This window comes from Colius striatus, chromosome Z, assembly GCF_028858725.1.
Source record: "Colius striatus isolate bColStr4 chromosome Z, bColStr4.1.hap1, whole genome shotgun sequence".
NCBI classification, from domain to species: domain Eukaryota; kingdom Metazoa; phylum Chordata; class Aves; order Coliiformes; family Coliidae; genus Colius; species Colius striatus.
The window spans coordinates 48855947-48882027 of NC_084790.1; the positions used below are offsets into that span (position 1 = coordinate 48855947).

General features: G+C 36.5%; 1 protein-coding gene across 1 annotated transcript in view; it reads left to right on the forward strand.

Moving 5' to 3' along the window:
* ARSB (arylsulfatase B) overlaps window positions 1–25479 on the forward strand; it is a 62741-nt gene extending 37262 nt beyond the window's left edge. The window contains exons 6-8 of the mRNA XM_062018198.1: window positions 1262–1332; window positions 24162–24290; window positions 24844–25479. Of these exons, the coding sequence (XP_061874182.1) occupies window positions 1262–1332; window positions 24162–24290; window positions 24844–25109 (466 nt within the window). The 3' untranslated portion in view covers window positions 25110–25479. The remainder of the gene's footprint in view (window positions 1–1261; window positions 1333–24161; window positions 24291–24843) is intronic.
* The last annotated feature ends 602 nt before the right edge of the window (window positions 25480–26081 follow it).

Genomic DNA, 26081 nt, shown 5'->3' on the forward strand with positions numbered 1-26081 from the left:
ACATAGAGACAGAGTCTATTAAATCAAAGATAAAATTTGGTTAAATAAGGCCAGACATTCCTTATTTAAGATTGTAGCTGCTCTAGATATTAGGGTGCAAGAATGGGCATTAACATTTCACACACATTTTTGGAAAAACATTTTTGTGGCAGTTTTTATACGCTGAATTGCTAACACTGCAGGTTAATTCCTTTGTACTAATTCCAGGGCTGTATTATCTGAACACATTTAATCTTTAATCCAATCCTTCTGGTTAGTTTTGTGCTTATTCAAAATGTATAGCATCCAGAAGTGGTTTTAGAAATAGATCAGAACAGTATTAATTTTGATTAGTTGATACTAAAAATTTAGAGTTACAGATAAATAGTGTTTAAATATATATTTTATATGTTGAAATAACAGTTGGTTTTGAGGTTTCCACTAGGTTTTATATTACCTGATTTTTTAATTTGTCAAATATTATCAAATGTTTTTGGGGCCCTGGTTGAATTTTTGAATCTTAAGTGAAGCTCTTTAACAAAAACAAAACAATTTTAATTATTTGGAAATTTATAAAAAGATGTTTTAAGGTTCACTGTCAAATAATTAAACAATATTGTATCATGATGTAGCCAAGGCTCTTTCTAATTATGTCTTCCTACTTATGTTGCCTTTTATAAGGAATAAAGTTCCCTGACTCCTTGTTTTTGAGACTGGGATTGACTTAACTCGGAAAATTTATAGGTTAGTGCAGAGGCTCATAAGTTAGGAGGCTCATTCCATACCATCCCTATGTAGCCAATGGCTAGAAAAAGAGGGATGTTTTTTCTTTTTCCCCACAATAAGTTTCCATGTATTTAAATGTTCCTTGTGACCTCAATTACAAGTCAAAGGTGGGTTTTCTGAGGAATGGCCAATGCCTCTCGTATTTTTTGACACACCCAGCCAAAATGCTTTCAGTACTTATTCAGGTATGCAGAAAACATAGCAAGTACCAGTGTATTACACTGCAAAATTTGTGTTTTAAAATTCATTGTTGTAAAATTGGTTGTTGTAAAAAACTGTTTTGCTAGGGCTTAGGAATAATCCCTGTAGACACCAGTGAAGTTAGGGAAGATGAATAGGGTCAAAAGCTCTTGCTACTAGGCTGAAAAAAACCATTCAGATTAAAGTCAATATCTTGTGAGTGATCTTATGATCACTAAAAGTGTTAAGATAAAATATGCAGAATCCTAATGAACTGTAGAAGGGAATTAACATGTCCTTTTGAATTCTCTACTAGTGAAGGAAGACCTTCTCCCAGAGTGGAACTGTTGCATAACATAGACCCCATGTTTGTGGATGACTTCCCATGTGAGTATGCTACTGCTTGTTCAAGACTTACTGAACATACATTTTGTCTTCTGAATATTCATTCTTTTCCTTATGTGAAGTATTTCCCTCTATGTAAAACAAAATAGAGGAGAATGCCTTCTGCTTTTAAGTAAATAGCTTTAAAATATGGAAACATCATCCCCCAGGTGCTGTAAGTACTTACTGAATCATGACTAAAGCGTACTTCTTATTTCAGAGAGCTCTGAAGTGCTGCTGAGTAATGAATAAAGTACTTTGGGACATGGAAATGTCATCAGCATATCCCTGCAGTGCACAGGGAGGCACATTGCCAAAAACCACTACAAAACCCTCTCTTTCAGTGCTTCAGGTTGTCAGGTAGCTCCCAATAAACTGTTTACCATACCCCATCTTGATATATCTATACAGTAAGACCTTGCAAATGGAAAACTTGGGCTTTTGAGAATCTAAGAAGTTCCAAGTCCTTGTGCTTGCTTTTGTTCCATAATCACAGGGGCTGGATCTTTAATGCCATAATCACATGAGCTGGAGCTTAAATTTGCCAGTTCTGTAGTTCTTCAAGCACCATCTGTTTTATGATTCAACGTTATTAGTTTGCTAGGGACTACAAATTTTTCAAGCAGGTTTTTTTTTTTCATACAGAACATTGGAACAAATCCTTTCCAGTGTTTTTATAGCATTTCTGTATTTCATTATATAAAGAAGTAAATCTCGGCAAAGGAAAAGTAGTGCAGTGGGGACAATGATCTGTTGCCTGCAAGACAGACGCACTACTGTGCTGTAGTAACTGAATGGAAAGGGGTAAGGTGACCTTCTGCAATGCATAACTGTTTCTGTGATGGCTGTTCTTAGCAGGGGCAACATTGTGCCTATCTGGTGCTACGTGGACAGCATTGTCTGCAGAGAATTCCTACATAAAGGGTAGATACTCCAATTCCCTTTCAAAGCATGCTCAGTGTGTTGTAGTATTCCTGTATGATGTTATGCACTGATGTGGTATTGTCAGGCATACTTCAGAGACCATACTGCTGTGACTGAACTCAGTGAAGGTATTTGAGTAGATAAATACCCAGTGTAAATAGAAGAGGGACAAGCAGAGGAGTTTTCAGGAGTCTAAGCTCAAGAAATGCTTCCCTGAAATGTTTCCATGATGCCATGCTCTGGTGATACTTTGCTAGATGTAACATGTCCTTACTTTTTTGTGTGCATTTGAGATATGGACAGGAAGTGAGGCAGATGGATAGAAGCAGTAGTAGTGGAAGTTTTATGCTGGATGAAATTTGACTTTTAAGCATAACAAACAAAGGAAGGAGTATATGTGTCTGTAAATTTACATTGTGTTTTAAACTGCCTCTCAAAGATTGAGTCATTACTAACAAAATCCTATCTCTTCACTCACATGTTCTTATGCACCATATACTACTTCCCTGTCTCTTTTCAGCAAAAGCCTATCATTTCAGCAAGTTACTTTACACCAGCTGTTTTACTTTCTCCTTTAATAGCACTTTTGGTCAGGAACAGGTAGAGTTGACCTCCAAATTAATATATCTTACATTTTCTGAGCTTTTGATTTTATAATACTATTCTTAAAGGATTTGAGTTAAGTTACTGTATTTCTGATAATTCACTGTTATACATGACAAAACGTGCATTAAACTGTACTTTTTCAGATTTTTTTTTTTAAATTAACATATTGTTTCCAATGCAACAAAGCATGTTAATTTATAGTCCACTGTTGAGGACAAAAACTCCAGCTTTCTTTGTACTTCATCTGTTGTCATAACGTGCTCAATTTCTTTCAAGATAACTGGAAGGTAGAATGATTTTGTGCTTTACAGGATGAGTCATTGTATTATTTATGATTCTGTTTTTGACACAGCTAGTGAAACTATGCCTTGTCATATAAGGATTAAAATTTCTTTTTAGCAATCTGAGTTATTGGGAGTAACTGTTTATGTATGTAGTTCAGCTGATTTCTGCTTAGTGTCTGTTTTTCATTTGTGCAAACTGAGTAATAAGTTTAGAATTAAGATCCAGATAAAACATATTGTCATGTATATGATGGACACATTATGAAGACACAAAGCTTCAAATGTATAAGTACTTTCACATTTTCAGCAATTATGGCTCTCTTTGTGTTTTTGTGGTGGGGGGGAGCGGAGTTTGGGTTGTGGGTTTTTTTAAAATCTTAAAATAAACTGCTTATCTTCCTGTCACCAAGGTGATAAACTGTGTGTCACTCTGGAGTCTTGCTCTTTCCTTGACTGTTTCCTTGTCCTAAGTGTTATGAGGTCAGAGTACTCTTTTGCCTACAGTACTAAATTTATGTATGTACCTTTTACTGGATTCTTTCTCACCTCCTGTATAGTCTTTGGCCTTCTTTATGCCCATCTTGCCCTTGTCCTAGTTTGCTTAAAAAATTACCTCACCTAGATCATCCTGTGTTAGATGAAGTATTCATACTCTGCTAATACTTTTTTTTTTTTTTTTGGTAGAAATTGAATTAGAAAGTAAAATAGTGACTGGAAGCTACAGATTAGCCACATATTTGGGGTTGCAGAGTACTCTGGAAAAGCAAAGAGGAATTAAATCTCAAGATCCTGTTAAAGATAACAAAAAAAACCCCTGACCAATGGTATCCTGTGGTGTATTGGAAGGGGTGTAGTTAGAAGGTCAAGAGAGGTTCTCCTCTCTCTCTACTCTGCCCTTGAGAGACCATATCTGGAATATTGGGTCCAGTTCTAGGCCCCTCAGTTGCAGAAGGACAGGGAGCTGCTGGACAGAGTTCAGTGCAGGGCCACAAAGGTGATGGAGTGGATCATCTCCCTTCTGATGGGTGACCTCATTAATGTTTACAAATACATAAAGGACAGGTGTCAGGAGGCTGGAGCCAGGCTGTTCTCAAGGTGTAACAGGTACAAGCTGGAGCATAAGGAAAAACTTCTTCACTGTGACGATGACAGAGCACTGAAACAGGCTGCACAGATGGGTTGTGGAGTCATCTCCTCTGGAGACATTCAAAACCCACCTGGATGAGTTCCCGTGTGACCCATTCTAGGTGGTCCTGCTCTGTCAGGGGGATTGGACTAGATTATATTTTGAAGTCCCTTCAAACCCTTAAGATTCTGTGAATAATCAGTCAAGTTTTGGTCACAATGTTGAGGAAGACATTGTACTGTTGTAGTTGTGAACATATAGGGCATTAAGTTATTGTTGAACTTGCACTCAGTGCAAGTTCAGTGCTCCTGAACTCTTGAGTACTTTTGCATATAATGTAAACATTCTTTCAGCATAATATTTTTATTTAGTGGATACATTTATCTTCATCTCTATCTGAATAAACTGATACTATATATTTTTAGTAGCATGAATGAGGGGATGTCTCATGTAATTCATCACTTTTTTTTTTCTTTTTCTGAGTGAAATAGGAAAACTGAGCTTTGTTCTTTTTTTTTTTTTTTTGCAGCAAAGCAAACATTCCTTTGGGGAAGAATTTGTGCAAAAGACATTAGTTAATTTAGTGTTAACTGTTGCAGCTGAGTATTCACAAATCTTAAGTTAAAGATAGGACATGCTATCTTAATACAGAGCTAACAACATCTTTGCTGCTGTTATCTGTTAGAACAGACCTTGAACTCTGTGTTTACCATTTGTGGAGTAGCATCATACAACTTTGCAAGTTTTCAGACTGAAAGCTGGTTTTTAACTGTTGGGCATCAGTCAGGGTTACTCCAGCAGATGTAAGGAATCTACTGATCAGTATCTTCTTATGTTTTTTCAGGAGCTTATGTTCAGTGGTAAATATTACAGTGCTACAGTAGTCTTTTATAAAAATGCTGTACTTTCTACTGTTTATACTAAACAGTATAAGAGGGAAAACAACGTGAACTAGTTTGTTTGCAGTCCCATTTTACAAAATAATGTGCTGTCAGGTCTTATTTCACTGATTGCCTTTTCTCTCAGGGGGCAGACTTTCTTCCTTCAGTGAAAAAAGACCTTTACAGTGGTCTGAAATATATTGCAGTTGTTTAGATTGCAATTCCTTGGCTAAGGGCATGTCTGTTGCTGATCAGAGGCTTTACTCACAGGCTCCCTCTGGCCTGTAGCAACCCAGTGTAGTGGTTAGAGTTAAAAACAACTTTTTCTCTCAATGAACTGATCTGGTTTGCAATACAGGCCTACAAAAATGTGGCAGTGCAATGGGAGGTGTCTGTGGAGTGAAAATCTATAGTGGTATCTCCAAAACCTAGGATGAAGAGGGCTGTAAGTAGAGCTCTTTGTAGCAAAGCCAGTCTGATGGTGAGCTATTGCCAAGATGGCCAGCCTGCCCTCTCCCTTTCTCCCATCCTTTCCTTCTTCCCTTGGCTTGGATCTGGAAACCACAAGGTGATAAGATGAGTCCTCTGCCAGATGAGGCTTCAGACTATTCTGAGTGGGAAGCAGAAAGAGGAGAAAAGGCTCCTACCACCTCAGCCAGCTCTATCAACTTGCCCTGTAGCTGTATGACTGGGAGCAGGAGGAAAACATGTGGTTGGTGGCAGATGGCAGGGCTGGCCATAGTACCTGGCAGCTAAGATTGGCTCAGGCCACTGGCAAACCTCATCCAGAGTCTGCAGTTTCATGGACTTAAAGCTAGTGTAGGTTGCTGCTGCAACCAAAGAGGAAATCCTGCCTCCCCACGCTCCCCTATCTTGTGGGTCACCAAAACCACTGACAGAGCTAGGCCATGAACCAGGCCAGGGTACCGGTTCATATTTTAATACCATTTTTGGTTTCCTTTTTTTTTTTTTTTTTGGTCGTATATTGTACAGCCAAGCACACAGTTCTGCACAGAAGATGAAACTAGAAGGAATTTTGGGGAACAGGTGAAACTAGGTCTGTTGGCTGTGAAATTAAACCCTGAGGTTTCGGTTTCATTGTACATGATGAAGTGATCTAGCAGGTTTCAGCTGGGGATGTGCTTCATTTCCTCCTCTCCTCATTCCTGGATAAACTCCTGATACTCATTTTGAATACATTTTGGCACTCCTGAATATCTCGATGGACTGATCCAAGTTGCTAGCCTGGTTTTCCTCTGTTAGGTTGAATCAGTTCCTTGAAGGGGCTAATGGACACCAGAGACAGGGGTGAGGAGTTCTGTGTGGTTGAAAATGGGGAGGCAGAGGGACAGATAAATCCTCCTAGCACTATCTGGCTGTTCCTGGAGCCAGTGCCCCAGGAGAAGGAGCAGTGAACCACGCCTTGCGGTTGGACCTTGCTTCACTAAACCAGTCTGGTGAGCTTTGCAGATGGAGCTGGACTCAGGCTCCTCAGGGCTGGTTGCTCCTCTCCCTCCTTGCTAAAACTCATTATATTTGTGTTCCTGGTTGTTTCTTCATCACCCTGTTGATAATTTTCGAAAGTGATGAATATCTGTCTCAATTACTGGGTCTCAGATCTGTAATTTATTAGAGAGTTTGCAATTACATAAAAGCAAGACATTGGTATGGAAGATCTACTGTCTTACAGGTGTAGATCTGAAACATTCATGTTTTCTATTAGTTTGAAGAGCTTGGTAGTGAAACAGGAAATTTAAAACCAGAAAGCTAAAATTATGCTTGTTTCAACTTTCTTAACTTATACATAACAGAGAAATGGATACTGTTTCAAGTTAAGAAAGTGCAAATAAAATGGATAAAGTAACTTGAAAGTTGCATAAATAAAAAATATGACTTACATGCTTTATAAGGAAGAAGAAACCAAATTGCCCTATTTTTATGACTTTATGTCTTAAAAAAAAAAAAAAAAGACAAATTGTTGATGGTTTGGCAGCACTGCAAATGATGTCAGCTCTTCCATTGTGAAAGCTCTGCTTTCTCTTAGACAGCGTTATGGCATTTCATCAAGTTTTGGTGATTCAGCTGAACTAAAAACCAACTGGATTTAAGTCTAAATTCCCCTAACTGCTAAACCAAACATATTTCTGACCACATAGTCATTGCTCGATGGCCTGTCTTGAAAAAGTATTGAAACTTTATATCCCACTGAAGGCAACTTTATTTTGAGAATTGAGACTAAATGACATGGTGAAAGGAAATGTACCCTTTAATTCAGAGTTGTTAATCAGAGTCTGTCAGTACACACGGTATTATTTTTTCATCTGACTTGCTCAACTTATTAATGAATTTAGTGAATTTCACAAAATCTTGTAGACTCCATATGTAGCACCACTTCCTCTTCAAAAATAATTTGAACTTCTTTAAATTAGAAAGTTGTATTCAAAATAAATATGTTGTTGGGTGGGGCTGCTTTCAGCTGAAAAAACTTTTACCTTCATTTAAAATTCCAGACCTAACCATAAACTAAGTCTTCAAAGGCATAATAAAATTGTAGGCTACTAATTGTAGTCAATTTATTTTGAAGATATCTATTCATAGAGGCAGACATCCAAGACAGACAACTTGTAAAAACATTTTGTGATTTTTCTCCAAACTTTTACTTGCCTTGAGCAAAATTAATCAAACTTTACATTGCTCTCCTTGACATTTGAAAAAAGACATTACTTGATACTAATTGCCAAAACAAATGATTGCTTATAAGGGGCTAGATCTGCTACACGCAGAATGAACCTATGATATATTACAACAGAGAAACCATTTCGGTTCTGGGACCAATGTGTTATTCATGGGCATTAAAATTGCATTATGATGACTGTAGCATTATCTATTATATCCATACACATGCCAAAATGATTCATCTTGATTAAGGAACAGACACTGTAAGCTCCTTTAGGCCCCATTTACTACTTATTTTGTCTATATGAAAGATGAGTCCTGAGACTATGCAGGCCAGAAGTGATTTCTCTCTGATTTTGTTACTGGTCATCTAGCCAGTTTATAATTATTGGGGTAGAAAGAGAAGAAAGGTGAAAAAACAATCCGTGGTAGTGCAGTTGTTCAGTAGGAGGAGCAGATGTAGGTAAGCATGGATGAGTGTGCTGTGTGGTCCTCAAATGGGATAAATATACTCCATGTCTGTGTTGGGAAAAGACCCAAAATCTACTCTCACTGTCCAAAATGTGCAAAAAAGTGACGAGCATGGTTAGCTGATCAAGCTCACATATTGACAGCTGGAATGGGAGAATGGTCAAAGATGGGGGGAAAGACAGATATGTTATTTGTTTCTGCAAATTTCCATTTCTGTGAAAAATCATACATACACTTGCTGATGATCTGGGCTCTGTTATCTTTTTGTTACAAGGAAATAATAAATTGCAATGAACCCCTGTAAGTTTGGAAAGTAGGAGTTGCCAACATTGACCCTGCAGCCAGATGTGTCCCTCAACCACTTCAACACTGTACTTTTCATGCTGGCCTGAGAGTTTTGATCAGAGCTCAGCTCCACTCCTTAATGGGAGGCCTCCCTTCTAGCCAGCTCTGCTGCCATTCATGTCAGAGATGTGGTTTTTCTTTTGGATGAGGGCTATATGAAGTTTCTGAGGCATAGCTCTTGCTGTTGAGAAATTTGGCGTGTGGTTATACATTGCCTTGGCTCTTAGCCCACCCGCATCTCTCTGGTGTGAACCAGCCATCACTGCAGTATTCAATACTAAGTGTATGGGGATTGCAGTTTTGATGAGCCTTATAAAAATAGTTCTCATGTTCCCTTTAGGATGTAGGTAATCTGTTTCAGATCTTAGAAATGCTAAGCCACTTGATAAAATGTCTAATGCTGGTATCATATCTGGAATTCAGAAATCCCTTGGTACTGCTTCTTTTTCGTGCTTCATTATATTCTGTACTTATTTGAACATAACACTAACATTTTGGATTTTTATGCAGATCATGACATAAATGTTAGATCCCATTTTTTCAAATGAAATATTGCTGAGCTAGAAACTCAGTTTAATTGTGCACAGAATGTTAGAATCAGGTTACACACTGTTCCATTTTCTCCCTTGAACACTGCTACCTTACAGTGATGAAGTGAGGTTTGGATATTTCACATATAAGACCATCTCAACATGACCTTTGATGTCTTCAATAATTCATAAATACTATTCAATTCAATTAAAATCTGTTTCCTGGGAAAAAAAATAATATTTAGAATTTTTTTTTCTTATTTTTCATCAAAACTGAAAGTTGAGCATTTCATTTTGCCATCTCTGGTTATGTGATATTTGACTTTGCAGCCTGTATTAGTAAGTTTGCTCTTAATTAGAATAACTTTACTGGTTTTGGATTTCATAATTGTTTAAGAATGCAGTCATCTGGATAAATGCTTTTCCCTGTTGACATTCACAGGGATTTTTTTTCTGCCATAAGTAATTCTGGATTTTGCTCAATTCTTTATCTGCTGTGCTTTTCTGTAAAAATATAATCTGTCATAAAAATCAAGGAGAATGCTGTGAATCAAGAACAAGAGTATTTTTGTATGCTTACTCTTGCTGGAATAAAGTATGCATTTCAAAATTTAAGAGACTGAATATGACATCCTAGTATAAATCTTTCCTTTGAAATCAAATATTACTATGAGAAAAAGGGAAATTAGAAGGGAGAATAATGGCTCTATATGTTTACAGTATTCAGCTGTTTGATTGAAGATAGGTGAGTTTCATTAGGTGAGTTTGTCTGTGGCACAGCCCTATGCCTTGTCAGTGTCTCAGGGCTCATCTGTTTTGTCAAGATCAGTATTCTATTCATTCTTCCAAGGTTAAGGTTACAGCTATTCTTCAAACCTTTTAATTTTAGCAATGTAACGGAAAGGCTCAGTTTTGTAGAAAACTCATTATTGCTATAAGGCAGCAAAAGGTCACAAAATGTCTTTCCTCAGTGAAATAGCAAAAATCCTTATTTCTTCAGTAATTCATTGTCACAGTATAGTCTAGAAGAGTCCTTGACATTTACTTTTTGAGATTAAATAATTGCTCTATACATCACAGTTAAAAAAAAAAACCCAACCAAACCCCAAACAACTGTGTTAAAATTACATATATGCAAAGGCCTTGTTAGCCCACAGAGCCATCTCCATTGCAATGTGACTATAGCAAGCATTTTTTACTTTCTTCTGGTGTATTTTCATGAACTTTCACGTTAATTAAGGCATCAGACCTACAAAGGCATGTGTAACTTCAAAAAATGTACCTTGTAAGTGAGGGTGAACAAAGACAAAGGTTATACAGATATAAATGAAATGGAAAAATCTTCACTTTCAAAGAGCTAGTAGCTGAGCTATCATTTAGAAACACGGTAGAAAAATGTATTTATTTTATTCATTATAAGCGTGTAGGTAAAGCTATTGTCTTTTAAAGATCGAGAAGAAAAGCTAAAATGGATTGACTTTGTTTGTTTAAGGAGGTAATAGTGTAGATGTAAGAAGTTGTATCATGTGCCTTTCAATCTTTTCAAAAATTATGCAGCATTTTCTCTCCAATAAAGAGAAGAGTTGTCTGTCTGAGGTAGAACAGACCATCAGTAATAGCAGCACTCCGCAGCACTGCAACAGGCCTAGGAATAACCACGAAGAGACACTTATATTGATGGTGTTTGTTACTGTCAAGAAGGAAAATGTTGCTTAATCAGACAGCACTATTCAAAGCTATGTTGTAACTTCAAGCTTTGATTTCTATGAGATTTTTTTGCCTTTGGTGCTTTATAAGAAGACAAAAGTCTAAGAAGCACTAAATAATTGACTGATTATAAGTTTGTTAATGTACAACAAGTAATGTCTACTATGGAAAAACAGTCTGTTTACAAACAAAACACTCTAAATAATCTGCTTGGGTTCAGGGTGTTGTTCATTATTAAGCCAGACATTGAAACTTTGATATTTAACTTTTACCAAAGTAGAAAAATGATTTCTTCTGTATTTCCCTGTCAGTTTTTTCTCAGACTAAATTTGCAATGGATGTAAAACAGCTAAAGGTCTAGTAGAGCCAGTATTGGTCAAGACATTATAAGATATGTATTTTCTTAGACATGTGATAAGCTCTAAATATTTGCTTAATTGTGGATGATAGTGACTGTGAGTGTTATGGTAAGTATTCATAACACTTTATCCTGCCTGTTTCTTTGTTTCTTCCCATTTCTTCTTCTCAACCCAAAATTCTAGTCACAGATGTAAGAGTTGATTCTGAGAAAATGCAATGAATTAACTTTAAAACATACACCCAAGAAAGAACAGGCTAGACATTTATAGCTTTATCCATTATAAATAGGAAGCTTTTTAAATTTCCTGCATTTGTTGGAAGATACCTCTAATTTAATTTTGGCGGTTCATTTTTTGAGATTTGCCAAAGTTTATCAATTATCAATAAAGACCTTAAGACAATTTGCGGAGGTTAAAGTAATCCTGGTGAGACTGGCACTTTTAACCAGAATTGATTATAGCCCAGATGACTATCTTTTCTGCACTGGATCCCAGAGCTGAATTGTTTGCAGGAGGAACATGAACTTCATTCTGGTGAAGATAACAATGTGCACTTTGACAGAGCAATGGGGAGAATTTCTTAAAACAACTCTTGGAGTTTGTTTCGTCTTGTGGATTTCTCAATGAAAACAAAGCAATAAGTTGCTTCACAGAATCAGGTCTAGCAAAAGATAATTTTTGTCATGAAGTTTCTATTCTGTAAATGTTAAAAATAAATTTTCAGTACAGATCCATCTACAACATTTTTTATGCATCTGTGAAACACAGTGCAAAATTTTCTGTTTAAGGGCAAGTATAAGGTCCTGTAGTGATAAGACAAGGGAAAATGGCTTTAAACAGACAGATGGTAGATTTAGATTAAATGTAAGGAAGAAATTCTTCCCTGTGAGGATGGTGAGGTACTGTCACAGGTTGCCCAGAGATGTTGTGGATGCACCATTCCTCGATTTTCTCAAGGCCAGGATGGATGGGGCATTGAGCAACCTGGGCTAGTGGAAGATGTCCCTGCCCATAGCAAGGATGTTAGATCTAGATGGTCTTAAAGGTCCCTTAAGGTCCCAACCCAAATCATTTTATGATTCTATGAAAAATGCAGAGGTCACTGAATTAAAATTTAGGAGACAGTAAAAATTAAAGAATCTATTCCAAGTGGTGTTAGCATGGAATTTATTTACTTTCATATATAAATTCAAAGTTTTATGTACAAGATTGTTGTGAATGGAAATTGAAACTGCCCAAATCCATCTGGATATCTCATCACTAAATTAAAGCCTTATTTTCTGTGTTGTCATTCAAGATATTTGCAGGTATTATATGATGTGAAACGGAAAATATGGAGGAAACCTCCATATTTCATATGGAGTTTCATACAGTCTGCTGGGGAGAAATCTCTCCTGAAAGATACAAGATTATGATTCAAAACCCTTTCTGACAATTGGGGTAACTTGGGGAATGAATTTGGGTACCCAAAGCCCAGAAACAGATCCCCAGTGATAGGCCAGATTTTTTTTGGAAGGGGGAGAAAACATTTGGTTTTGTCAGGTACATCCTCATTGGAATTTAACCCTTAGGCTTCAGTTAAGTTTTATTTTTCATTAAAATATATGGAAGTTAAACATTTGATTGATCTGAACCTTTTTCTTTATTTCCAGTTTACTGAAAATTAAGTAAGTTCAGCATTGATTTGGCATCTATTTTTAATTGCGTTAGTGGACAAGCAATAATTTATGTAGCATGCAGTTGGCTAGGGCTTTCACCGTGACCTGAGAATTTCCTCCTTTAGGGAGGAAATTATTGGACAACTACTGGGAAAACATTGTCCAAAGAAAGATCAGAAGATGTGGTTGTGGTAAGCAGCACTTACCACAAAGAAAAGTTGTAGGATGGCTTCCTGAGTTTTACTGCAGTGAAGTTATGATTCATTTCTTGACTTTGTGTTTCCCTTTCCAGCTGCATGCTCCTGTAGAGTCAGGTGTTCAAATGCCTGTTACCTGAAGTGTGCCTTTATTCTGCTATTTCAGTGCTACAGGGAAGATCAAGAGATATGTTTCAGTAAACAATTTCTAGATCTTAACTTCTGAGCTTAATGACATGGATTTTGCAGCAGAGCAAATGACTCTGGAATTCATTTTCCTCTGCTCTTCAGAGAAAATGGGATTCCATGGGATTGTATGCTTTTACTCATTTTTTAAATTATTATTATTTACTAAAGCTTTTTTTCTCAGAGTTGGTAAATTGCTTATTGGCACTTTTTGTTTGATTTCTGAATCACTTTAATTCAGGGAAAGTTTGAGAGTGGGAAGATTAAAATATATGTTTTGTTGCCAGAAATCTTGTGGATACAAATGGGGAAGCCTTTCGTGTAAAGGTTTTGTGGAAAACTTGCTGTGTCTACTGACCTGTATGGATAAGGGGGAATTTAGCTTCATTTATTTGATTAAGAGAAGTTGGTAGAGTGTAAATTTCATGTTTGATACTACTAATGCTTAACCAATCTGTACCAGAGCCCACTAGAATTAATAGATAGGTTCACATTCATTTCAGTGTGGATTTTTTCCGCCCTTAACAGACCTCTCACTATTCCACGTCTGAGTATTAATAAGAGACGGTGAGCCTGCCAGTCATGCAGTGTTTGTGTGTATGCATGTGGTGAGATTTCTAAGACACTGAAGGCTTCTTTCATGAGGGTAATTTTTATCTGAAGTTCCATAATATTTAAGAAAGTCTGTGACGTTTCACCTAGCGCTTTTATTATTACAGCACAAAAACAGTCTTAAGGTGATTCAAAGGAGTTAACAATGTCTACTGATAGAAAAGTAATCACCAGAGTTTCTTGAACAGCTTGTTTTTTATCCTTCTTTTGTATTTAATGGGCATCATCTAAGTAAATGTTTTATCCTAATAATCCTAATAATGAAGTCAAATTATTTACATTAGAACAGAAGCTGTGATGTGCAAAACCTTTGGTTGATTTTAATGGGATAGGACAGAGAATGATACCATTACCATTTTTTTTGACAACATATCAAAGCTAGTGAATACGAGGGATTTCTTGGATGATTAAAATAGTATGTTGATTTTGAAGATTAGAATGAACATACTAGAAAGTACTTTCTTTCTATTTGGGTTTCATATATAAGTGGTTTTTGGTTTGCCAATTCCAGACTTCTGTCTAGGGATCTCCTCTGTGGTTTTTACAGACTACTAATCAGATCAAAAGAGGCAGAGAGGCATATGCATTGCCTTACTATGAAAATAATACCAGTTATTGTTTGTTACATTTGAGGTCTAGTGGGGTAGCCTGAGAGATTTTTTTTTTTTCCAGTGATTGGTTCAACTATTAAGCAAACTTATGCTCTGCAAAATACAGAGTTATACACTTCTACAAGAAAACATTTTTACAAAGTAAAGAAGCTCTTTTTGAAACACTCATAGTGGTTTAGAGTATAATCTCAATAGAAATAGTTTTTAAACCCCAAAGAAACATCTATATTAATCCCTCAAGACTTTTGTCATTGACACACTACCTTTTGAAAGCCTGTCTTCCTGGTCTGACAGTCTCCAGTGAGCTGATAATCTGTATGCAGATGACTGAATTATTTAAAATGCATTACATTTTTTGCACATATGCGTAAGTGCCACCATTCCCTAAAGATGCCTTAGTACAAGTACTACTCTCTGCAGTTCAGAGGTTTCTTGCTTTCTAGTTATGTGATGGAACCTTAATAAGGCTGTGTTCCATGCTCCAATTGACAGAACACCATGATGGGTGCCTCTTGTCATACCAATGGCTCTGTATGTGTCTCTCCAGCATCCATTAGCAGAGATATATCTGAAAACATGAGCAGTCCCGGTGATCCTCCTGAGAGTCTTTCAAATAAGCAGGACTTCATTGCAATACTGTCTTAGTGACAAATGTGGTTTATGTGACGCCAACTGACAAAATGAAATCTCTTGGCTGGAAAAGCTAGAAAGCTGTTGAATGGAAAAGGATCTGGGGGTGTTGGTCAACATCGGTCTGAACATGAGCCAGTGGTGAGCCCCAGTGGCTAAGAAGGCCAATGGCATCCTGGCTTGTAGAAGAAGAAATGGTGCCAGTAGTACGAGGGAAGTGATTATGCCCCTGTACTCAGGACTGATGAGACCACACTCCGACTGCTGTGTTCAGTTTTGGGCCTCTCACTACAAGAAGGACACAGAGATTCTAGTGTGTGTCTAAAGAAGGGTAACAAATCTGATGAAGGATTTAGAGCACAAGTCTGACAACGAGCAGCTGAGGGAAGTAGGGTTGTTTAGTCTGGGGAAGAGGAGACTGAGGGAAGACGTGATCACTCTCTACAACTACCTGAAAGGAGGTTGTAGTGAGATGGGGATCGGTCTCTTCTCCCAGGTAACAAGTGACAAGGCAAGAGGAAATCACAGAATGGTCAGGATTTGAAGGGATGTCTAAAGATCATCCCCCTACTAAAGCAGGGTCGCCTAGATCAGGTCACACAGGAACATGTCCAGGCAGGTTTTGAAGACCTCCAGAGAAGGAGACTCCACAACCTCCTTGAGCAGCCTGTGCCAGGGCTTCCTCACCCTCACAGTAAAGAAGTTCTTCCTTAAGTTTAAGTGGAACTTCTCATGTTCTAGCTTATGTCCATTACCAGTAGTCCTATAACTGGACATTACAGAAAAAAGTGTCACACTATCCTCTTGACATAGGCCTTGTAAATACTTGTAAGTATTAATGAATTCCCCTGTCAGTCTCCTCCAGGCTGAACAGTCCCAGATCCCTCAGCCTTTCTTCATCAGAAAGATGCTCCAGTCCCCTGATCATCTTGGTGGCTCTGTGCTGGACTCTCTCTAGAGGTTCCCTGTCCCTCTGGAGCTGGGGAGCCCAGAGCTGGGTACAGGACTCTAGATGAGGCCTCACCAGGGCAGAGTAGAAGAGGAGAACCTCCCTTGACTTCCTGGGCACACTCTTCTTGATGTGTCCCACCCAGGAAGTGGCCTCAAGTTACACCATGGGAGGTTTAGATTGGATATTAGGAATTTTTTCTTCACTGAAAGGTTCATGAAGCACTGGAATAGGCTTTCCAGGACAGTGATTGAGTCACCATCCTGGGAGGTATTTAAAAGCCATGTTGATAAGGTGCTGAGGGCCATGATTTAGTGGTGGGTGTTGCAGTGTTAAGTTAGTGGTTGGACTCGATGATCTTAATGGTCTTTTCCAAACAAAATGATTCTATGATTCTTTTATCACAAGATAAAGGGGACCAACAGCTCAGATGTTCTAGCTGTCCTGATAGCAGCAAGCTGAAACACTATTAAAAGGATATTTCACAAAGCAATATAACAGCATGAAAGTTTTCCACAAAACACCTTTGATGGTTGAAAAAAGTGCTGTATAATTGAATCTGAGGATTTAGCAAGATTGTATTTCTTTCAGATAATATAGTCTAGTCCAATTGCAATGACTGTTACTGGCAAAAGCCGATGATAGGTAAAAAATTTATGTTTCATCCAGTGGTTCAGCATGTTTTTTTTTCTCACTGTGCCTATGTGATTTGTAGTAGTGGTATTCTGCATTGTAGATGATGTCTAGTCATGTCAGATAGACAGTGTAGTCACATTGAATATACTAAAAAATGCCAAGATGATATGATTTTACGCAAGGTACTTCAGAGGGTCTGAGTCATAAGCAGTCAAACTATTTGGCCTGTGTGTTACATTGATACATCCTCTGTCAATTGAAACAATCAGATTTTGATTTTTGATTGCATTTGTCTCAACATCACACAAGGTAAGAAGAATCTTCTTTTGATCAAGCAGGAGAGGGAAGCAGCCTAGTCCCTGGAGTTCCATAGAACATACAAATATAATTAAGCAGAATGTACATCTAGCAAACAATCTTAATTCTTAAGGGATTGCACATCACCCAGCCTTATAACTAGTTTTTGAACTTTTTCAGTCATGTATTTTCCAATTGCATAAAGCTTTTTGCTTTGTTCATTATCTTTTTCTAACAATTTCTAGTTCTAATAAGTTTTCTTTTGGACTAGTGCTGACATAATTCTGAAAAAGCGTCATCTCAATCTGTTATGATCTCAAGGTTTTACTCTTAGACAATTAGAGGTGACACACAGGCCATCATATTATATGTGAATTTAGGATTGTTATTTCATACATGCATCCTTTTATTTATATCTCTGTTAAAAATCATTGCCTATTTTAATGCATACTCAACTAGTCTCATAAGAACCTTCTGTCATTCTTTACAAACAGTTTTAAATATCATCCACAGCCTTTGTAACCTCACTGTTCAGTCTCTTTTCCAGGTCATTTGGAATATATTCAACACTATGGGTCCCAAAACAGATTCCTTTAGGAATTAAGTAGTGACTCCCCCAGTGTGAAATCAGAACTCTTTTTCTTTTTCATTTTATTAGATGTTTTTCAATCCCTTTGAGGATCTTTCCTCTTGTTCCCTGACTGGTTAGTTTCTTGGCCTAGATGGCCATGTGATATAAGAAGTAAACTTTTGTTCTATGTGGATCCTGTTACATACTATTTACATATTAGACTGGAGAAACCAAATAAGTGATAAGAGATATTGCATAGCCAGACAAGATTTATACTGAAATAGAAATCTTGGGAATTAAATATCTTTCAGTTACTAAAAGAGTATATGGATAGTCTTTTTGTGCTGTATACATTGTAGCTGCAAGATGTCAAAACTCTTTAGAAATCCAGGTAATGTAATATGTAGACACGCTTGTGCTATAGGAAATGATGATATTCCTGCTTTGGCTGAAAGCCCTTAAAGGCAATTTACACCTGCAAAGCAGTAGCACCCATTTGTTGTTTATATCAGATGGGTTTTTTTTAATTTGCTCTAGGAAGTGTGTGAAGCATCTAAAATCTTAATTCACCTTAGGTTTTGTGGCTTTTCTTAATGCATGCTTTTTGGTGTTTCCCATCAAGCAGGTTACAGTTAAGCTTGGAGCTTTTTGAGATCACTTTTTCCTTGTCATATGGCTGAATCTGCTGTTACATTATATTATCATAAATAGAAGTTTCATTACAGAGAATGCTGATATTTTTTAACTTTTTCCCTTGGGAAATATACTGCAAGAGGTAGATAATGTCTAACATCTTTGTTTTGCTGATGAAGAAACAAAGGTTCAGTTTGTCTAAAGAGCACTGATTATATGTAGCTGCTTATAAAAGAGTGGTTTCATTACTATGTAGGGTATTGGAAAATTGTAGAGGAATAGTCAATCTGACACTCAATTAGGCTGACTAGATTAACTATTTGGGCAGGGCTTTATAACACAAATAAATAATATATTAATGTTCTTTCATCTTTTTACAAAATTTCTCTCCAGTACCCAACATTAGCTCCCTGCACATTAATATTGTAGACCACAGTGTACAGAAATACAGTATGCTTCAAGGAATATTGTTTTGGACTCTTTAAATTTTATGGTTGGAAGCTCGCTAATTGCCATGTTAGAGAGGACTGTGAACTCTTTTATCTCTTTGCCAACCAAGAAGACTTCTTCTCAATATGGATAATTTTTGTCATTTTAATCACAGATTGTAGGCAGAATATTTTATTTTTATATATACTGTCTCTTTATATCTCCACATTTTAGGTTTCTAGCAATTGCTTGAGTTGATCTCATTGAAAGAAAGAAGAAGAGCTAGGGGAATGAGAACAGTAATTAATCTATGCTTATTGGATCTGTCCAAATGTCATATATATGTTGATGTAGAATATGAATTTTCCTATATATTCCCTTTTTTAAATCTCAGGTGAAAAATTGCAGTTTATCTTATTATTATTAAAAATCAGATAGCAGAGTTTAAATGAACATATTCTTACGAAATTTTTTACAAAGCCTATCATCTTGTAACATTTCTGTCAATTGTGGTGGATTTTTTAAAGTTTAAAATTGTATTCCTAAAGCAGGAAACAACATAGATATCAGATTCTAATCTCATTTACTATTATACAAATCTGGTGCAAATTCATTATTTCAATTACTTTACTCTTGATTTACATTCTGCAGTGATACAGACTGATCTATGCATTGGAAGCTATGTCTAATATAAATTAATGTTCTAATTTCTTTATGCTATCCCTCCTTGTAAGAATAGCACAGAAGGTGAACTAGAGAGTACACCAAAAATGACCCATGGTTTTCATGTATTTGTAAAACTGCAGTTAAACCTGAATCATATATGCTTATAGAGGATGGTGACCACGATGGTGAAAGACATCAAAAACAAGACTTTAAAAGTTCAGGTTAGGCATTAGGAAAAAGTTCTTCACCAAGAGGGTGATTGATCACTGTGACAGAGTCCCCAGGGAAGTGGTCATGGCACCATATTGTCAGAGTTCAAGGAAAATCTGGATGATGCTGTTAGTCATATGGTTTAGTTTTAGGTAGTCCTGTGAAGAGCAAGGAGTTGGACTTGATGATCTATGTAAGTCCCTTCCAACTTGAGATATTCTGTGATTCTAGTTTTGACCCTTTCAGTTCAGTACATACAGAGATAAATATGCTAAAAAGGGGTTGCATAAATCTGCTTTGACCTAGTGCTCTCTTTCTGTAAACAAAATATTTTGCTTGTCCTGAACTGAAAGTAATTTGGTCAAATGTCTTGTGTATGATCAGGCTGAAAGTCTGTCTTATTCTATTTCTGAAGCACAGCACTTGTGTAGGAAGGAGTGTATGCAGGCAAGCACATGAACATACCTTCTCTTGCATGTCACCCACAGCCTGCAGCTACTGAAACTCTTTATCTTTAGCTTATGATTTTGGTTATAGGAGTCCTTAATGGATTTTATTTCCACCTTTTTAATCACTCAACCTGCATAAACTTCCGGCATCTACAGCATCTCATGGAAAGGAATCTCACACTTGACTTTGTTTTGTGATAAGGAAGTATGAAGTACCATTTGAATGCACAACTTTATAATTTATTTAATGTCCCAATTAGGAAAGACCAATTGTTCCTTATTCAGCTTGCCCTGCCACACAATTTCATAGATGTTTGTCCTGTCCCTCATCAGTTGTCCATCTTTGAAAATGAAGAGTGATGTTTATTTAGTCATTCTTCACACAGAAGCTGTTCCATAGTTTTCATCCTCCTTGTCACATCTCTTTATATCTCATGCAGTTTTTCTGTGTTTGTTTTGTAGCATGGGGACAAGAGCACCAGTCTCCTTTGTGAGAGACAACAAAGACCAAGGTGGTGGCATTGTGTTTCATTCTTTACCACTTCTAATATTGCTTTTCCTTTTCTTGACTGCTGTTGGACTTCACCTCCCATGTTCATAACTTTCCCTTTTGTTATACTTATTTTTGTGCAAGGCTTAATGTATGAAGGATTGTTCACTTTTTGAGGAGTTCCACATATGCAGTGATCATAATTTAGGATGTTATTTATATACTTATACAGTAGTAATTTTTTTCAAATTGCAGCCTGAAAAATAACCTATGGAATAGTCAGATTATCAAAATGGCAATTAATTTTGCACATATTTGATGTTTTCTGAGCATCTTGCATAGATTTTTCAGACTTGATGACATTGGCTTTCTGAAAAATATATTGAAAATTATTTAGGCTTTTACATCCTAATTTGGAATTACAGGTTTATAGAGACAATGTATGATAATGGAAGTAAAAGAACTAAGCTGAAGTTTTTATAAGGGGGAAGAGGGTCAGGCTTTTAAAGTATTTAGATCATAAACTGCCTTTGCAAGCAGTGGGAGTTGCCTGCCTCAATCTGTTTAAAAATCTAATCTTGAAACCATTTTTCAGGCTGTTAAGACAAAGGACAGTCAAAGTCACTTAACAAGGGCAATATTTTCTGAAGTACCTGTTTTTCTTTAGAGACATAAAAGCTATTTCAATACTTTTTGGTGACCTGTAACTCAAACAAAACACTAAAACATTTAGATCAATTTGTTGTAGCACTAAATATTTGAAAATAAATATCTGAAAGAAATTTCACTGCTTTCTTAACTGTTGAAAGTTATATAATTTCCCAAAAGACCACTTAAAAAGAAATATAGCAGCTGGTGAGCAAACAGGAGAAAAATAAAATGGCCAGGCTTTTTTGCACAAGCAAAATCATCACATTTTTTATATATGTCTACAAGAAGAGTATTCAGATATATGAAGCCAGATTTGATCAATAAAAAGCATCTGTCCTCTGCTGAATTAGTCCACAGGGCTATTGTTACTGCCTGGTCAACCATAATGGAAAAAAAGAACAAGAAACACCAACAATCTTGAACCAGATGCAGAGAAAAACTGCTTAGATGCTATGGGAATTAACATATCTTTCAAAGGAAACAAAAATAGTATTATTTCTTTAGTCTGCCAAATTGGACAAGGAATCCCTGTAAAATTCACTTGGCAAGGGAGAAGACTCCCCAGGCATTTTGCATTTCACCTACAGTAGCAAAAGCTGAAGAATTAAGATGGATGTAGAAACTTGAACAGCTGGGCTGAAGAGTAAGTCAGGTAAATGCAAAGGGAGGAATACTCAAGCCTAAAGTAGAATCATGTAATGGAGAGAACTAATATCAAGCAATATTTTATTTATCTTAGTTCTGTATATAATGTAATAAAATGGAAATCCTATAAACTCCCTGCATAGAGCCCATTCAAACATGCATCAGTCTGTTTTCCATGGCTGATATGTTGGATAAAAGTTGCCTGGGAAGCAATGCACTTGTCTGAATAGTAGGCAATATGTTTCTTTGGCAGAGGGCAAGTGCCTGCAAGGGGTGAGTTAACATGACTATTTATAATAGCTCAGCATGAGGGAATTTATCTTTTTCTCTTTTTTTTTTTTCCAGAAAAATAATATTTCATCAAGCAACTTTAAAGCATTTCTTAGTTCAGGAGTTTGGTTTTGTTACCCACATCAAATAAAGGGGTTTTAAAATTATTTTACTTTCTTGAATCTTATTTTAAGTTTCATACATGGCATTCTAGGGATATTTTACAATGTACCTCTAAAAATACAATTTTTCATACTGCTTATTTGAAGTATTTTAAATAATTTATCTTTCATAGTACTATGGCTTCACTGTAACTCAACCATCAGAAACATATTTTCTATACTAAACCTTAAAATTGGAAATGCAGATTCACATAATTTTTCCTTTAGACCAAGGCTTAATACTGTAATTTTGAAAAATATGGTGGGGTTATTTTTTATCTGCTGAATATCTTTCATTATATTATTTAAGAATGTACATGTTAAAGATAAGCCATCAGCATGGCAAAGTAATACATAACATAAACACAGAATCACAGAATCTTGAAAAGTAAGCAATATTAATATTTAAACTGTTTTGTATCCGCTATAGACATCACATGGGTGTGTGAGAATTTGTGTTTCAGATGAGATTCTTCTTGGGATATTTATGAAGTTTTCATCTTGCTTTTAAAGGAGTTTGGGTTTTTCTACCATCAGCTTTAGTGCTTCATGATCTAAGATGAGCTAAGTCCTCACCAGTTTGTGTATTCATATTCTAAACAAGTAGTCCCCTTTTATAGCCTTATTTGTCAGTGAACATTCTACAAGTCTGATGTAAACAGTGAACTTGGGTATGCACAAAAAGTGCTTATTGAAGAAAAATGGATTCAAATGTAAAGCCTGGTAATAAAATAGAAACTAAGAAGGATCCTAATAAAAAAATAGAGAAATTGTCCCAGCATTTTCCTTCGAAACTTTCTGTAGCTCTCTTCTATCAGATGTACATTTGCCCCACTATGCTATACAGAATTTGCTCTGTTTAGAAACCTCTAGTTCTGCTTCTGTTATTGGATCTCACATGATCACTGTATATCTCAAGAATTCCCTTTTTCATTTCAGTGACGAAAATTTTTCAGCTGAATCCCTTAAATTCCCTAAACTGATTTGAAAGTCATCTCTTGAAAGATGCTAGAAAATCCACATTGATTTCTCTCTACCTCCTGATGTCTGTTTTCAAGTCTGACTATATAGTTATCTTTTTGTAGTCTTAGTAAACATTTATCAGCCAATGCAGTTAATATAATTTTATGTCTTAAACTCCTATCTTGTTTATGAAAGCTGATATGCAGGGTAGCTTGGATGCTATCTTGGAGTGTCTGCCTGACTGCCTCCTAGTTTCATGAAAGAACTGATGTCCTGATCATCCAGAGTGTATGCAATGTTTTTGGTTTCTTGTTTTTTGGTTTTTTTTTCTGAGCTCCCTCCTATAAGGAGCTTCAGGTTTTATTTTGAGAGGGAATTTGCATATAGTTGACAATTTCTGCAATATCTGGACATGGGGCTACATCATCTGCAACTCTACCAAAGACAGCATGAAGACATGCTTCACACTGTGTCATGTCGTAGAAGTACCTCAATGGCCAAATATGGATCCATGTGAATGTAGCCAGCTCAGTCCAGAGAGACAGCTCTCTGCATGTAGATACAAGTCAGGACCTGAGACTTGTTCTCTGAAGTGATCCAAGAGGATTAACAGTAGTGGCATTGACTCAGATCTTTCAGTTCTGTGTTGCTATCTGGCAAAAGATACATGTGTATGAGCAAATTTAACACTTCCAATCATGAGTATTCTTAATAAAGTTATGAGAAATACACATATAATATCTGTATATTAAATTAGTCCAGATATCTAGACTCAGGTGTGATATTCTCCACTGGTAACTTTTTAGGGAGCAGCTCAAGTTCTGAGTTAAGTGCATCCAGTGAGTCACAGCACAGAGCTGTGTACGTATATATAAAAAATTCTTTATTCACTACATAAAAATACATGAATGTCTTTTTACAACACAAACAAGCTTTGTTTTCCAGCAGAATTCTAAAAACAACTTCATGCATCTGGAATGTGCCTAACTTAGTTTACTGTTTCTTTAAGGTCTGGGCATTGACAAAAGGATATCTTTACCACAGAGCAATTCTACTCCATGGGATGACACACTTTTCAATACATCCATACATGCAGCAATCAGACATGGAAAATGGAAGTTACTAACTGGATATCCAGGTAAGGAAGTAACTGCTTTTTGTACAATGTGTCGTGTCTCCCATCAGTCCCAAACACAGTTTAATTCCATGTAATGTGTTTTCGTTTTGTTTAGTTATTTGGCTAACTTCTCTGGTTTTTGATTACATGCAAAAATCTAGAAGGGGCCCTTTTAAAATCCAAACATATTATTTCAGTATGCAAGTATTTTGTATACAAATGACTTTCACAGTAGCAGAAAAACTACAAGAGAAACATAGAATGTCTCAAGCTAGAAGGGACTCATAAAGATCATCAAATCCATTAAGAAATTCCATGAAATTAACTGATGTGAAATTAAGTGCTAAGGAAGTTTAAATTCCAACGGTGCAGCTTTTTTTAATGAATAGGATTCCTGCATAGGTAGCCTTGGACTAAAGAGAGTGGCACTGGGCTGGAGTTAAGAAACGCAGCAGCAGTCATTGCCAGTGACCTGTCAAGGGTTCTGGTGAATTCATCAACTACAGTATAACTCATGTCAACACTGCTGCCCTGTATGTGTGAATTAACCCTTGGTCTGTTCCTGTTTCTACAGGCTGTAGTCACTGGTTCCCTCCACCATCTTTGTTCAATGAGTCAAAGATTCAGTCATCTGATCCACCAACAAAGAAACTTTGGCTATTTGATATTGTTCATGATCCTGAAGAGAAAAATGATTTGTCTGAAAAATACCCTCATGTGGTGGAAAAACTGCTCTCACGGCTTCAGTATTATTATAAACATTCAGTGCCTGTGTTCTACCCTGATGAGGATCCTCACTGTGATCCAGCAGCAACTGGGGCTTGGGGTCCTTGGGCATAGTGCCCAGCACTGCATAGTTCAAAACAACACTGTATCAGAGTCTATTTATGGACTCAGAATCCTGATCACATAGTTCTTACCTTGTTTTTTAAACTCTTGCTAATTGTGAGTACATTCCTTGAGTAATTCAGTATTTCTTACTCTTAAAATATGTTGGGGATCTTATTTCAATCTTTTCCCACTCTTTCCTTCCCAAAGATTGTATGTGAAGCTGTTCAAATATTTTTTGTCCAGAATATGCTTTTAATGCTGAAGGCAAATTGTCTCCCCTCTTGAATGAGATTATTTTCTTAAAAAGCTGTAATAAATCATTGCAGCAAGGACATCCAGAATGCATCTGTCTTGTGTAATAAATTAATTTTTGGCTTCATGTTTGTCTGGAAGACACATTCTTTTGGAAGATGTTACATGTCTGTGTAGAATAGAAAAAAAAATACAACAGATGATGTAATAATTTTTGCCTTGGTTCAAAACACAGACAGAAATCTCCCACAGCAAAAAACCCTCAGTCTTCCCAGAATTTAGCAAAGTCCCTATTCCTTTTTCACTGTTTTCAGGGGGGGTTCTTCTTCGTTATGCAAGATGGCAGTGACCAGACACCAATATGATGTGCATCGACTCCAACTTTATTGTCACATAATCATCACTTATATACTTTTTCCAAATGCTGTATATGTGCTACAATTCATGACAATTAGTTAATACTAAGCATCACGCGCTATGCATAAGGCCTCAAGGTTTCATTTTTGTAACAACTTAGGCACCAATCTCATTGTGTTAAAACATCATCCTTATTGTACTTAAAACATCAACCTTATTGTGCTTAGAATATCACCCCATCTATTTGGCCTTCAGTTAGTTTTTTCTAATGCTAGACTATGGATATGCTTACCTTATGTTTTACTTAACTTTTTACTACTGTTAGTTACATATGTTACAATTTGTTAGTCACATACATGCGATCACACAATG